The 15,151-nt window shown below is 37.9% G+C and overlaps 2 protein-coding genes across 10 annotated transcripts in view; one reads left to right on the forward strand and one right to left on the reverse strand.

Moving 5' to 3' along the window:
• The first annotated feature begins 505 nt into the window (after positions 1–505).
• LOC106855888 (sodium channel protein type 2 subunit alpha-like) overlaps positions 506–15,151 on the forward strand; it is a 67,452-nt gene continuing 52,806 nt past the window's right edge. For 4 of the 5 annotated variants that reach the window (XM_088168104.1, XM_088168108.1, XM_088168107.1 and 1 more), the window contains exon 1: positions 4,742–4,808. The gene's annotated coding sequence lies outside the window, so the exon portion shown is untranslated. Of the gene's footprint in view, positions 613–4,741; positions 4,809–15,151 lie in introns of those variants that run through there. The other variant, XM_088168105.1, reaches the window with a different exon arrangement.
• LOC148223207 (uncharacterized) overlaps positions 5,613–15,151 on the reverse strand; it is an 89,307-nt gene continuing 79,768 nt past the window's right edge. For 3 of the 5 annotated variants that reach the window (XR_015804882.1, XR_015804881.1, XR_015804880.1), the window contains one exon: positions 5,613–14,874. Coding sequence is in view for 1 of the 5 variants with exons in the window: in XM_088168110.1 (XP_088024236.1) it covers positions 9,845–10,153 (309 nt within the window). In the remaining 4 variants the exon portion in view is untranslated. The remainder of the gene's footprint in view (positions 14,875–15,151) is intronic. The other 2 variants (XR_015804883.1, XM_088168110.1) reach the window with 1 other exon arrangement.

Raw genomic sequence — 15,151 nt, forward strand, 5'->3', positions numbered from 1 at the left:
TTCTCTTTCAATTTCAAGTATAAATTATGCAAGTACAAATAAAACTGATGGAGACAAAAATTAGTCAACATATATGAAGAAGACAATCAATGTCAGTGGCTAGGGTAAGACTTGATTTAAATGAATACATTTTGAAAAGCACCTAATCTCTGCCCACATTAATTTTCAATATTAATTTATTAACACTTATGTGGGTTTTAAGTCAGAATACAGATATGTATTTCATATATGTAAATATATCCAACTTCATCTGCATTACTGTGTGTGTTTTCATGTTGGAAAATGAGATAAATACATTGATGTGGCTGTGAAATGGAGATTTCTACAAACCCATTTTATGAGTAAAAATATTTTCTTGATTTCATAGTAAAAACTTACTTATTATTAAATATATGTTTCTTTGTTTACTTTCTATTCTAAAAGTACTTACAAAATGACAATTAAAATGCTAATAATATTTTTAACCTCACCACACTTTTCTATATTTTATATTCCATCTTCTCAGATGCAACAGACATCACAGACATACACAGCAATGCAGAGGATTTTTCTTCTGGACAACTCAGGATTATGTGACTGGAAAGATATATGCAAAATCCATGTCGCATTCAGGTGAGATTTGATGTTCTCCTGCAGGACAAACGAATCTGTTATGATACTGAAATACTGTATTAATATTTCTATTAATATTCAAAATTAAGCAGATTTGTTTAGATACTAGTGTGCAAATGAATTGCTTACCTAAGGTTTAAACAAAATACATTTTTCTGCAAAATACATTTTCCCATCCACTTTGCTTCATCTTGTTTTATTGTGAAATGGCAAAAGAATGTGTTTCAAAAGTAAAATCAATAATCAAATGTTGCAAGCAACAAGCTATCCAGTGATGTTTTGCACTAAATCCTTAGTTTGATCTCTCTTCAGTGTTGGCTTAGCCACTTATATTGAAACCAAACACCAAGCAATATAAAAAATGTTTTAAAAATAATCATTTTCTTCTACATTGCTTTGGAATGGGTGTACTATAGGAAAATTTGTAATTGGAAATTTTGACTGCTGCTTATTTTTTCAATTTTATGTTTTTTTAGTTAGATAATTTCATAGCCACATTTTAGTTCATTAGCAGATTTTAAAAGATCTTAATATGTCACTGATAATAGTCCACTATTTCTTTAGTTCAAGTCAGTGGTAGATATACAATGGAAGAGCAGAGGAATCACACAGGGGAACACATTACTTTCTGCAATTAATGAGCAGTTTGGTGAAACAGCACTTCAGAACACTGTGCTTTTGGCTTTATGGATAATTATTTACATACTATGTATTTTGGAACATGTATTGTCTGTGATAATATTGACTCATTTCATCAAGAAACATCTCACAAATGGCTTATCTTAAAATACAGATGATATGGTAAAGAAAAGTCAGGAGAAGATAGATATAATATAATGCCAGAAAGAAACACCTAACTGCACAATGTCAGTAGTAAAGTCTGGTGTTGCAATTTTTATAGAAAAAAATCAAAACTACTAATTAAGAGGAAAGGTAGATTAAAATAAATACATGTTAAAAAATTCCAATGAAAATTTCTTTCAGACTGTTGAGCAAGTCGCTGATCTTGGTGCACTGCAGAGACATCAGTGAAGCAGTCCTGAGACAGCAATATTTCATTACTGACAGAAAAAAGGATTGCTGGAGAAGAAAATAGGATAATTTTAATTTCCCAGATATCCAATCCTTGTGAGAACACCATGACATTAATACAAGCATTGTGACTTTAACATGGCTGAATGCCAAGCCAAGACTTTCTGAAACCAATTATTGACCATCTCCATGCTGATCATGTTCATGAATAAAAAGTTAGCAGATTAGATGGCATAATGTTCTTCAGTGGGAGCCGTGGGCAGAGGGTAAGTCTTTTCTGTTCTGCAGGATGATCTATTGTAAGTAGCAAAGTAGAAATGAAACTAAAGGACTAAACATTTTTCTTCCAATATCTTTGTATTCAGCACATTTGTATCCATACTTTACTTCTCTCACATATAGGATAGGATTAATGAGGTTATAAATAGTGTCATCGCTGGCTTTTTCAGGTTGCAAATGCAGCTGTTAAGAAATGTACGATTACAATGCCATATCCATTTCGAACACTGAGTGGTGCTATCATATTGAATATTGCAATTAACTCTTCTCCCTTGGAAGCAGGTTGTACCAGCAGGTAAACCCCATCACTTTTCACTTATTAGCTTGCAACTACAGTTATGGTCCTAGTAATAATGGTGGTTTCATTGTTATTGTTATTATTATAGTATTGTGCATCATTAAAACTTTGTCAAACCAGAGACCAAATAAGTAAAGTAACTGTAGTGTACTCATTGTCTGTCAACTCTAGTATTGATTATTGCAGCCAAGTAATGAATTGCAGTAGGTGTTTTTATATAAACAGATGAAAAACAGGACTGCTGTGTAGGGATGCTTTTGAATGACCTATTTCAATTTAATATAACAAATTACATATTTAGTAATAATTTAGTATTCTGTGTTGTATGAAAATCTATTGGTTGTAAAATGCATATTAATTTTAAAAGCGCCGTCATTATTTGCTGACTACATAATATTCATTCTATAGAATATCACAGGGCTGTCTGTCCCTAAGACAGACATGACTATTCCATTAATATATACGGAAATATTACAGGTTTCAACATAGACAAGGCATTCAGAAAGTAATTGTGCATCATCATTAAAATGTGGAAATGATGCACAAAAGAAAAAATTGGAAAAAATTGGAAATAACAAAACAATATTGAAAAAGGGGAAAACTCCCTTTATTTGGGTTGAGTTTTGAGAAATGAGGAAAAAATAAAATTTTCTTCTGCATGTGATCTCTTTCAGTTTAACCTTCACTTTGAAATGCATGCAGTTTGAAATCTAAAGGATTTCATTTGTAGTCACCGAAATCAGGTGCCTCCTGTAAGGCTTATTAGGATATATGTTATCAAATAGTGTTACAGTAACAATACTGTGGAATTAGTGCCTTTTTTATTTTAATTTAAATGGGTGTACTCAAGGAGCTGGTTCCTTGCAGCCAGTCAGGAATAGTATGGATACTGTTTCAAGGAGGTTCCATGTGGCTAGGTTCTGCTTCCAAATCAGGTAATGGGGAAACGGCTTTAGTGTGCTATAGAAACTTGTGAGCTGCTGCCTCTGCTAAAATAATAGAAGTGAAGGGGAAAATGCTGTCTTAGCATCTCCTCCTCCCTGTCATGGTATGCTAGTGCTGCATCAAGAAAAGTGAGATTTTGGGTAAGAAAACATGAGCACAGAAATCAGATCACATAAGAACATTTTCAAATATGCTTGTGAGTTTTGATAATTTGTTGTTCTAATGGAGGTGAATATTATTTCTAAATATTGGAAAAACAATTGGTATTACAGAATTAGAAATCTGTTTTGACAGATATGGTATATATAGACTTTTCATACTCTGTTGTCAAGACAATCTTATGTTGCCCTTCCCTGCTCTGTAGCAGCAGGGAATTCAAGGTATTTCCAGTGACTTTTATGTCTTACACTATGACCACAGACAAAACCTACAGCGATGACCTATTTATACAGCCCTCAAGATGCACCAAAGCTTTATGAACATTGGAACCAGGGAATCGATGCAGACAATATGCCCACGCCACAGCAGGAGGGCTTCAGGAATCGGAAGCACTGATTGTGAAAAGTGCTGGGGAGCAGTGGTAGGCTTACCTTAAGGACTCTACCTTAAGGACTAAGCATTTTAACTTGGGCTTAGCTGTGGCTTTAGTTGCAGCTAGTGATCTGTAAGGGGTTTAGATACACATTGTAAACACGATGCTCTATGGTTCTTACACTTAGTGTTCTTCCAGTGCTGATTCCCCCCTAAATTATTGTCTGTTGTCACATCCAAAAGCAAGAGAGACATATTTATTCTCTAAACAAGAATGTAACTCCGCTGAGACACTTAATTGAGTAATGTATCACATAAAACTACACCTCTTCTCTCATGACCTGCAATCTAAAGCTTGTTTTTCTCTGCAGATTTCCAAGAGATTCAGACGGTATTAGAGTTAGTCATCAGTAGAAAAAAACGTACATAAATGGTTGTAAAATCTCATAAGACAAATGTATTATGTTACTACTTTGAATTACAGCCAAAGACACCATGACTTCCTCTCGGAAACCCGTTTAGCGTTGGACGTGAATGAGTAGCAGAGGGGAGCGTGGCTTTGCGCTTACTGGAACCGACCCACACGCGCCAGGGGAAGGGGCGCCGGCAGCGGGAGCGGACGGGAGGGCTGCGGGCAGGATCGGGCCGTATCTCCATCGTCCCGGCGCTACCCCGCCCCTGCTCCCCGCCGCCGCCTCCGCCTGTCCCGGGCGGCGGGCGTCACCCCCAGCCCACGGCGCAGCCCCCGGCGGCGGTCGGACCCCGCTCTGGCTCCCCGTGGGACTGCAGGTCGGGGCGGGCGGCCGCGGGATGGCTGTCCGGAGGAAATGCGCTGTCCAGCTCTCCCGTTTCTGTCTGGCCGGCGGCAGCAGCATCCCGCCTGTAGCGGCTTACCGGCGGCGGCAGCAGCATCCCGCCTGTAGCGGCTTACCGGCGGCGCGCTCCGTGCGCGCTCCCTGCGCTCCGCGCTGGCGGCCGCACGCCCGCGGGCTCCGCGAGGGGGCGCTGTGCCGCTGAGGCGGGGCCGCTCCGGGCGGGGCCGGGCGGGGCTGGCGGGGAGCGGCGCGGGGTGCGCGGAGCGCAGACGGCACCGACCTGTGGCATGGGAGAGGTGAGTGCCGCCTGTCCGCCCGCCGGGTCGCGGGGTCTTGTCTGGACTTGGGTCTAAGCTGCCTGGGCTCTCCCTGGAGCTCGGCTGGAGCACTTGAGTAAAAGTAGGTAGGGTATTCGGTTGAGTCTCTTGGCTTCGCTTTTCTCTTTCTCATCCCTGCGGTATCGGAGCTTTCTCTTTTTTCTTTTTCTTTTTTTTTTCTTATATTTATTAATGTATTTATTTACCTGGCATTAGTATCTGGGGAGCTGCTTTACCGACAAGTTTCAGGTTCTTCTCCAGCTTGTTAAGTTCTTTCCTGTGCACCCACCAAGGAAAGCAAATGCGTCTCACATGAAGCTACCCATGCGGTCCCACTTGGTACCTCTGCGGTAACAAAGAAAACATATTATTCCTAGTCTCCTGTGAAATGTAGTTTGCTGCCGTGTAGGTGGAGCAGGGTGAGCTCTAGATGGAGGATTTTCCTCTGTCATCCTGTCCCCGTGGTTGCTAAGCAGTGGTGACCACATCTGTGGAAAGATGGAAGAAGCGCAGAGGAGAGAGCAGCAGGAAGAAGAGCAGAATCTCCTCTCGGGCTGCCTTGTCTGCTGAGTATTCTTGTAGAGAGTTAACATCAATGCATTACGTTCTTCTTATGCACCTGTTTCCTTAACTCTAAACTTCTGTGATTCCAGTTTATAGTTCAGGTGCAGAAAAGTTATTTTGTTCAACCAAATTGGTTTGTCGTGACTTATACGTGGAGTAGTCGTTTATACAAGTGCACTTTGTGCTTCCCATGAGTGGCAGTGCTTCAGCCTCAAAAAAAAAAAAAAAGTCTTGATAAGAAAATAAATGATGGGAACAATACTTACACGAAAGTGTGTGGTGATTTATGAAAAGGAAGCTTTTAGTCACAACAATTAATGAATTAATTTCAGTACCCCCTCCTTTTGTAAAATCGGATTTCGCTGTTTAGCTTGAGGACTCCAATGTATTTAATGTTTCTTTGTTTGCCAAGTTATCGTATTGTTTCTGGATTATAATTTAAAAGAAAACTACTCTGTGGGATGCAAAAAGCAAGATTAAATTGTGGAAGGGTAGATATAATTTTATTTTTCCTAGTTGAACTTGTTGCGCTTGAGCAAATATGTGTGTATGAGTTATTAACAACAAAAAAACCCCATACAAACAACAACCAGAAAACCCCCAAAAACAAACCCAAAAAACAACAGTCAAAGAAAACCCCAAAACCCCTAAACTAAAACAAAACCACCCACCAAATCCCCCAAAATTAGTGTTGCTGTATAATATGTTTACGATTTGATGCATAGCACCATAGCACTGTTAAGGTGTGAATTTTCATGTGGAATGAAAGGCAGTTCTGACACTGCCATTTTCATGTCAGTTGCATGTGTGTCTAAACATTTTTCAGCTTTTAAGCAGACTGAAAATTTATTAGAATCTGATCAGTTGCTGCGTTGTTATTGTTTGCCAAACACAGCAGTTGTAGGCAAATAGGAATCCATGGTGTGTGCTGGCTCTGATCTCACAGCGAGAGACACAGCGGCTGTTGCTGCTCCTGATGGAAAGGGTGTGTCAGGGTGGGAAGGCAGAGCTCTGTGTGTGCATCACACAGAGACTCGGGATGGCCAGAGGTGCACAAGATGCTGCAAGATTTGCCAGGGCCCATGTTGGCCATTAGCCAGTCCAAGGGCTTTGATGTCACCCGCCACTTCACCCCCACTCCATCCCTGCCATTTCTCTGTGTTGGGGATGCGAGAGGATAGTTTCATGTAGGCTCTTTGTTTTGTTGGGGTTTTTTTGTTGTTTTTTTCTTTCTTTCTTTCTTTCTTTCTTACCCATATTTAAAAATACTGTCCTTTTTAACTGGCTCTCTAAAGGTGTGTTTAGCACAAGTGAAGACTTGATGAAAATACAAGTTCCATGTAAATCTTAGGCATTTATAATTTTATGTTGTTCCTAAGAGACATGAAAGCAAACGTTGCCCTTTCCATATTTAAAACATTATTCAGTGTTTGCAGATGAAATTTAACGGAGAGAAATGGAAGTGGTAAAGCAAGTTGTTGATTTTAAAACTGCACACATTAAAAGAAATGCTAAGTGCAGATAAATAGTTTAAGACATGAACAGTTTTATGAGCTTTTAAACAGATTTTGTTAGCCTAAAGTTTTATTACCAACAGCACAGTGCTGATATTGACAGCTTTTGCCTTCAATATTTTATCATTAAACTTGTTTCTCTTATTTGAGACAAGGATGAAGCTTTGAGCTAGCGTTGAAAAACACTTTTTTTCCCCTTCATATAAGTAAATATAATTTATTGTTAATACATGCTCACTAATAATAAATTGTGATAATGTGGAAAACATTTCATCTTATTCCAGTCCAAAGAAAAATACTGTATCTGCATCTAATCCTTCAAGATTATGTGTCCTCGTATAATTATTTTACAGGACTCTAATTTGGGTGCCTTCTGCAGCATGTCCTTTGGGACTGAACAAGTGTATGTAATCCAGAACACATGGAGACAGAACTGGAGTAATTTAATCTTCAGAAATGTTTTCCTTTCCTGTTGAAGTAAATTGTAAACTCAGCCCAGGACAAGGGTGTATTTATCAATAATAATCACAGATGTCATGCTCCTTAGAGAGGGTTGAGTCATCCTCAATGATGAGTGATTGCACTGCTTGAAGCACTCATGTTCAAAGCACACTGTCTGCTACCAGGGAAGATTTTCCATTAATTGCCTTGTTCCTCTTGTAAAGGTTTCTGTCACTGTTAACTAGTTCATTTCTAGACAGGAGATTAACTCTTTCTCAAATTTTTAAGTACAGATTGCATTTCCTCCTGTGATGTAATAAGTTTAATATAAATAGTTTTCTTAAAGTTGTGGAAGAAATCCATTCTAGAAGCTTATTATCAAAGCAGAAGTTTAAAAGGAAAATTAAGTCATCTTGTGTGCAGTTGTCGCATACTAGACAAAGCCTCTCCCCCCAACAGAAATTTGAATGTATTTTCATATGTGAAAAGATAGATTTAATGCAGTTACTTCCATATATGTTCTGTCATGTTTTCTATGAGGATTGGGCTCTCTCTCTTTGAAAATCTCACCATGAAATTTTCTTGCCTGCAATTCGACAAGGAAAAAACAGCAACAATGCTCCAGCAAGCCTCTGTTGTGACGTATTTGTGACATATATTAAATTGGAGTCCCTTCTGTATCTAATGTTTTAATTGATTCTTGGGTTATTACTGTGTTGATGAAACCAGTGTTGTATAGATCTAGGCTAGGGATTTTTTTGGCTTGAAACTATAGCTTTCTCAGATGCATTTGCAGAATCAGTATCTATGTTATCCTGTATGTTTGAACATACAGGTTCCCAAGACCCCACCAAAAGACAAAACAAGCAACCCCTTTGCCTGTTTGACTCCGTTTGGCTTTGTCTCTGGACAGTTGTGATTCACTGAACACTTTATCATGGTATGAAAATGAGTAGGTAATCAGTGATGATGTTCTACAGACGAAAAATAACCAAATACAAGGACAATCTTGACACTCACTTTGATTTAATTTTCAAGTGTGTATAACTTTACAATGCTTTTATAGATTCTGATTTATCCTGCTACAGTGTAATTGATAAGGGGATTTTTTTGTGCCTTAAGTGTGAAATATGAAATCCTATTGTATTCATTATTATATCTCCAGGTTTCCTGAATGTGTAATATATGTCTTAGAATATCTATGACATCTCTGGGAAGTATTTTGCCCAACTGTTTTTACTTTGTATAAAAAACTTACATACCAGAGATTAGGCTATTACAGATTGTATAAAGGTTGCATCTTTCCCTTCCTCCTGCATTTGCTGTATTTTTTTTTCTTTCCGCAATTTCTTTAGTAATTCTTGACTGTTTCACACCTCACTTCCCTTACTATAGGCACGCTTTCCTTCTGATGTTCCCCCCCTCCCCAGCTGCCTACACCCACTGCACTGATTTCCCTCCCAGGTGAGACACACATGTTCTGTTCTCATGCTGCATGTGTAGAGGAAATGTTTGATATTTGATCAGACAGCAGCCAGGAAGGAGCTTTTTGTTCCTACTACCCAAATAATTAATGTGAATATGCTTCTTGACCATCTGGCTTGCTCAGTTAGCATGCAAATTCTTTATATTAATGAGAAACGTGTGTGCCTTCTGAGCAGCTGGCCAGCCAGTGAGGAAATGTTTACTTTGAAGGTGTGTCACCTAGTAGAGATCTGTGCTTCTTTGCCCTTAATCAATCAGTGGCTACTCTGGGACCTGCTGCCTGGGAGCTGCACGTTTGCTCAGCATGGAGATTGTGGTTGTTCAACAAGGGGTGTATTTTTGTGTGCTCAGCTTTTATATCTTCACCCTGATTCTGTCTGGGAACCCTTCTCTTACAGCAAGGTTTACATTTAAGAAAAAACATCAAAGGAAATTAAATAAATTCAAGTATTTAAAAATATGCAGTTCTTTCAGTGTTTTTAGGATGTGTAGCCAGATTAATTGGTACAATATGAGACAGAAGAAAGCATTTAGAATGTGTTTATCTGCAATTTGTTTATAAAGGCTTTGCAGCATTATGTTAAAAAAACCCCAAACCTTCTGATTTGCTACAAGTTTTACAGGATTTATTCATCTGGCACACAGGGTGTTTTAAAGTTTTGAGGCTTTTTCTGACCCAGATAGTTTGTGGGGGAAAGAGAGGGTCATTATCTGAGAGCTGAATTACTGGACAGAGTAATTGTAGTATTGGTTGTCTTTGAATACATGCAGGCCAATGAAGGCAGGAGGAAGGATGATCGAACAACTGGCACACTGAGGTGGTATTTAATGAGGAAAATAATGTGTGAAGGCACTACTTAGGCAAACGTCTATAGAAAGACCAGTGGAGACAAAGGAACTTAATATTTGGAATCACCTCATATTAATGGTAACATGAAGGTGACTGCTTTCCATATAAATCCATCGAAATCTGAAAGGTCTTTATGACAATTGAGACCTGAGGTTCAGCAGTCAGAGGGATCTTATCCAGGAATAGAGCCCCTTGCTGGCTGGGACATAAGAATTTTCACGGTGTAGTTTTGGGTTTTTTGTTCTATCCCAATCAAAAGACAGTTTCTTTTCAGTTAAAGTACTTCTGCTTTGAGACTTGGGCTGCAGCTTTTGTGTAGAGCAGTGGTGGTACTGAGTTGTGTTGAACTTCTGTTGATCTCCTGGTCTGTCTTGTAGGATATAAGTGAGTAGCTTGCTGGACCTCTCCCTGTAGGCAATCCTGTTAGGTACAATAGTCTTGATCAACACAGCCTGGATTTCTTCCATAGCCTGCACAAGAGATTTCCAGGCATGTAAATACATGACGTAGTGGACTACTGTGTTAGATAATTTTGAATTCTGTATTGTATACCATTTTTATTAAGAAAAATAGATTAATTAATTTACATTTGGATTCAGATCCTGTTTCTTGGAAGCTCGTTTTTCTGTTTGCAGGTTAACTGATGTATTTTTGAGGAGTTACTACATTTTCCCTTGTTAAAAAGATTATACAGGTCTTTTTAAAAACAGAGCTCTTGACTTACTCTCATTCACTTCATTAATAATATGACCCTCAGTTTTGGTGGGAAAATGTGCTTCAAAATTGGAGTGATGCCTTGCACAACTTTTAAATAATTTATAAGAAAGTAAAACCGATGAGAATTTTTATGATAATTCTCCATTACAATCTTAACGATTTAAATCTTATTTACGTCTTTCAAGTGATATATCGATTATCAGTTCTTTTTGTTAGGCAAATCATGTCCTAGGCAAGAAGAGATTTGAGATGTTTTAGAGATAATATTTTGTAGAAGTTTCTGTGGCCTAATAAAAATTATTTTTTAAATTAGATTAAATAAATTGAATGAAAGAAGAGTCCTTTTGTCTCGAGCACCTAATAGCCACAATCACCTATTTTGTCTTTCTTTCCTTCATTCTCCTTCCATCTGGTCACTGGAGGCATATTTTATTTTTTTATCTTGTTATATCTTTGTTCTTTCACTAATTCAATCAGAGTTCTCTCCTTCTTTGTAGTGAAGATACTACTTCATGAATGATGAAAGGAATAAAATTACAGCCTTCAGAAAATAATAAATAAGGATGATCTCCACGTTTTTCTGTTAAAAATCTGTTCTCAGTCAGGTTGAGGACAGTGTTCCTCCCATCTTTGGACAAATGTGTCAAATGATAGTAGCTTAGTACTTTGCAAGTACTTTAAGAGTTGTAAATGTGTTTATATAATCAACTAGCCACAAAATCCTTTTTCATGGTTTCTGCATCACGGTGATGTGTGCTTGCTGGTATCTTTTCGATGGAGATGAGTGTTTAATTGAAGAAGTCTCTAGTAACTGTTTTTCCAAAAATGGTGTTTTAGTGTCCTCTAGTTCTTTCTAGTCCTTTTAGTTCCTCTAGGTTTTTTTGCATTGTGAATTTTCTGGCTCTTTTATAAAAGCTGTAACATTATGTTTATAATGGGTATGTATTCACTTCTAGTTCTAGAAAGTTGTACATGAATTTGCAGATATTAATTTATTTTATTTTTTATTTTTTTTTAAACTCATAGGGCTGTGGTTTTGGCTAAGCTAAAAAGAATGATGTACACTTCTGGAAATCTAAGAGATGCAAAGAAGTGAGGGGGAAGGAATTCAGTCACAGACTAATAGGATATTCCCCTCTCCTGATGAATACTTGATTAAATTATTTATCCCTACTCTATGACTGGGAAGGAAGAAACACAGAAGGTTTTGAAGCTGAATGTCATTCCACAGTGCTGACAAAGTACAGTGGCTCTGGTGGTCTGGACTGAAACAGCTGTTTTCTCTTTGTCTGAAATAGAAAATGGCAGCATATTACGTAAAAAAAAAAAGAAAATTACTTTTTATAAACCAACTGCTGCACTTTATATCCTGCTCTTTTAATGACTCTTTTCTGTGAATGCCTTGCAATTCTGTTTTATATTGCCCAACCACAATATAATTAATCACTGCTTTCTGCAGCAAGATAGCCATTCAGGCAGAGACTCCCTTGTCATAGGGAAGTGTGTACTATTGCACATGTATTGAGAAAAGCTGTGTGCCTGCAGTGAGGAACAAGATTCTGTTCAGTTTTGGTTGGGTTTTATTGGTTTCTGGGGTGGGTCGAGGGAGGAAGGATTTTTTCACTCTGTGTCCCCTATATGCCCATGACTACTTTTAGTTACTGTTGCTGTAGATTTATTTTCAAATATCTGCCTGTAGGTAGCCCATACTCACCTGATGCTCTGTTGTGCACAGTAAGTGATTATCAAGTGCCACTTCTGGAAGTGTTCCTAATGGCTCTAGATTTTATGATGAAAACGCTGATCACTATCAGGCCATCTGTGGATGTTTCCTGTGCTGATCCTGCAGCAGTAATATGAGTGGGACTCTTACCAAGTGCTTTTGTGTGTGGGAGGTGAGGCCTTCAGTGATCAAAAGGGTGTTTCACTCTCTCTACTGGCCTGGCACTGGGGACATGCAGGGACATCTTTCACCCCATCAGGTTGCTCAAAGCCCTCTCCAGCCTGATGTGTTGAACCACACCAAGGGTCCGGGTGGGTTTGTTCAGTAGGGTTATGAATCACTGAGTTCAAGGCAGATGATTCCAAGCCAGTAGATGGTTCTGTGACTTCTGAGTAAGTATTATTGGCAGATACATTTCTATGCAGTTTTTTTTCTTCTACCAAGTGGCACACCCTGATAAGGCAATGTAAAGTTGGCAGGTTTTTTTTTTTTTATGTAGTCATGCTGCTAAAAAAATGATTGCAAGCAATTTGAATATTTCACAATTTACAAAGCTTAGGTCAATAAAACTACCAACTTTGGCTCCTTATTCTTAATCATTGAACTTTAAAGCATGCCTTGGGAAAATAGGAAAACTGGCATTCTAAGGTGAAAAAGAAATTATTTTTCAATTCTTTCTATGTTGTCAATGACTAGAAGAGGGGACTTAACCAGAACATTGCATTTATCTTTGTCTAAAGATTATAATGAAAAAGCTCATAGAAGTCTATCCTTTTCTTTCTGGTCTTCAAAAATGTTTTATACTTAATTGCTAAACATTACTTCTCATTGTACAGGCAGTGACATCCTTTAAAATGGATTTTCAGTCAGGTAAATTGGTTGTAGAATGTACTTCCCTGGCTAGATTCTAGTACTATTAATAGTAACACTTCATTAATAATTGTCAGTATTTCAGTATTTTTCAATAATCCGATGTGATACAGTGTTTTACTCTTGCCTCTTATTCATTTTTCAGCTGGCAGTTAGCCCACTGCAGTCTTGATTTTGAAACTCTAAATTTAAATGCAGAGGGTAAAACAGGTTCAGTGGGAAAAAAAACAATTATGAAATTAGATTAATATTTTGGAATTGTCTTTCCTTTTTCATTCAGCAGATTTTGTTTTCTTTTAGAGGATATTGTCCTATCTGTTTATTTGTTCATCATTTCCTCTGCAGACACAAGAGTAGCAGTAACTTGGGGATTTTGTTTATAATAGCATTATCTAATCCAGTTCATTTTTCTTGTCCATAGTTTTTGTTTACACAATCTACAACAGGGGTAATTTTCAAAAGCAAGTAAATATGGAAAGTAAATGAAAACATGAGATGTTTCCAGCTGTCCTTTAGTCTCCAGTGGTGAGGGTTTTGTATGAGAAAGCTTCCTGTTGTATTCTTGCCAACTGGAAGTAATGTCAGATACATTTGAATGCAGATCTGTCTCACAATATAAGGCCAAGAATAAAAAGGAATGAAGGAAGAAAAATACTTGAGAAAATGTTAAGACTTTTGGATTCAAGCCCCAGAGAAAACTACTGCCAAATTTGCCTTGAAGTTCCTTTGTTTTGGCTTATGATCATATGAATGTCTGAAAATGACTGATAAAGACTAAGAGAATTACCATTGTTTATAGGAAAGACTCAGTGCTCATAAGAAAAAATTTCCTTAAAAAAATAATTGCACCCCTGAACAAAACTGAGCAAAACAGTGTAGTAAATCCAGAGCTTGTTTGTGATAGAGGCTTGTGGTTATCAAAATAGTTTCACCTTGAGACTTTCTAACACTAAATTTAAGTAACCTGTTTTCCAGGTTTCTTTCACAATCAGTTTTTCCATTTGTCTTTCATTTGTGATAGAAAGCAATTCTGTTCTGATTGTTAGAACATGGAGAAAAAACAAAGGAAATGCTCTCTAGCTCTTTCCTTCAGCCACTGGCATAGTTGTGGATTTAGTTTGGTTAACATTTGGCTTAAAAATTATGAGGGTGCCGGGTTTATTTGGGTTATTTTTGTCATGAACTTGACATGAGGAAAAAGGCTATCAATGCTTCCCCTAATTCTGTTATGTCCACTCTAAGTGCTTGCTGTTTGTAATTTTACCATGTTCTGCAAGTTCCTACATTGCTGTACATATGTAAATGCGTACATATTTTGGTGTATGTATTCTCTGCTTCAGCTACAGGAGTTTCTTTGACTCACCAAAACATTTTGATTTGTATATATATACCCTCCTGGCACCTTTGCTTGATGGGTATTGCTGTGGCTATTCCATAGCTACTGTGTCAAAGAGAAGACATGATCTTACATTAGTTTTCATATTTATAAAAAACAGTTGTTTTTTGTAAACTCACAGAAATGCACAGTAAGTGAATTTTTAATATTGATGTGCTATATAAATTGAATTGGTTAAGACAGAATATGTAGATGACAACTAACAAGGTACAAACTAGTAACATACTATGGAACAAAAGCCACAAGGGGTAAGGACCAGAGCAGACATGTAAGAGAAACTCCATTCTGTGACAAAGCCTTGACAAAGGACTTCCATTTAAAAGTTCTGTCCATGGCAGTGAGATATTTTGGAGTAATGCTAATGCCACTGTTTATACTGCACCCAATCTCAGAATCACAGAATGGGTCAGGTTGGAAGGGACCACAGTGGATCATCTGGTCCAGCCTCCCTGCTCAAGCAGTGTCATCCCAGAGCACATGGCAATCTGATAAAAGAAAAAAAGCTTTACTTTCTTGATAATGAGATCTCCACTAAGACAAAAAACCAACCAACAAAAAATGACCAAACTCATTTTTAAATGCCATCATGGTGTCAAGTGTTCTAGAATATTCCTGCTTTCCTTCTCATGCTCTCATGTTCATTGGGAAGCAGACAGTGAACTCTGTCCACGAGGCCTGCAAGCTCTGGTACCAGCACAGCATTATGGTTCAGGCTGTTGGACTGAACGGAAGAATTGGTATTGAATTCTCATTTCAGTTTTA

This window comes from Sturnus vulgaris, chromosome 7 (assembly GCF_052056855.1).
Source record: "Sturnus vulgaris isolate bStuVul1 chromosome 7, bStuVul1.hap1, whole genome shotgun sequence".
In the NCBI taxonomy this organism is placed as follows: Eukaryota; Metazoa; Chordata; class Aves; order Passeriformes; family Sturnidae; genus Sturnus; species Sturnus vulgaris.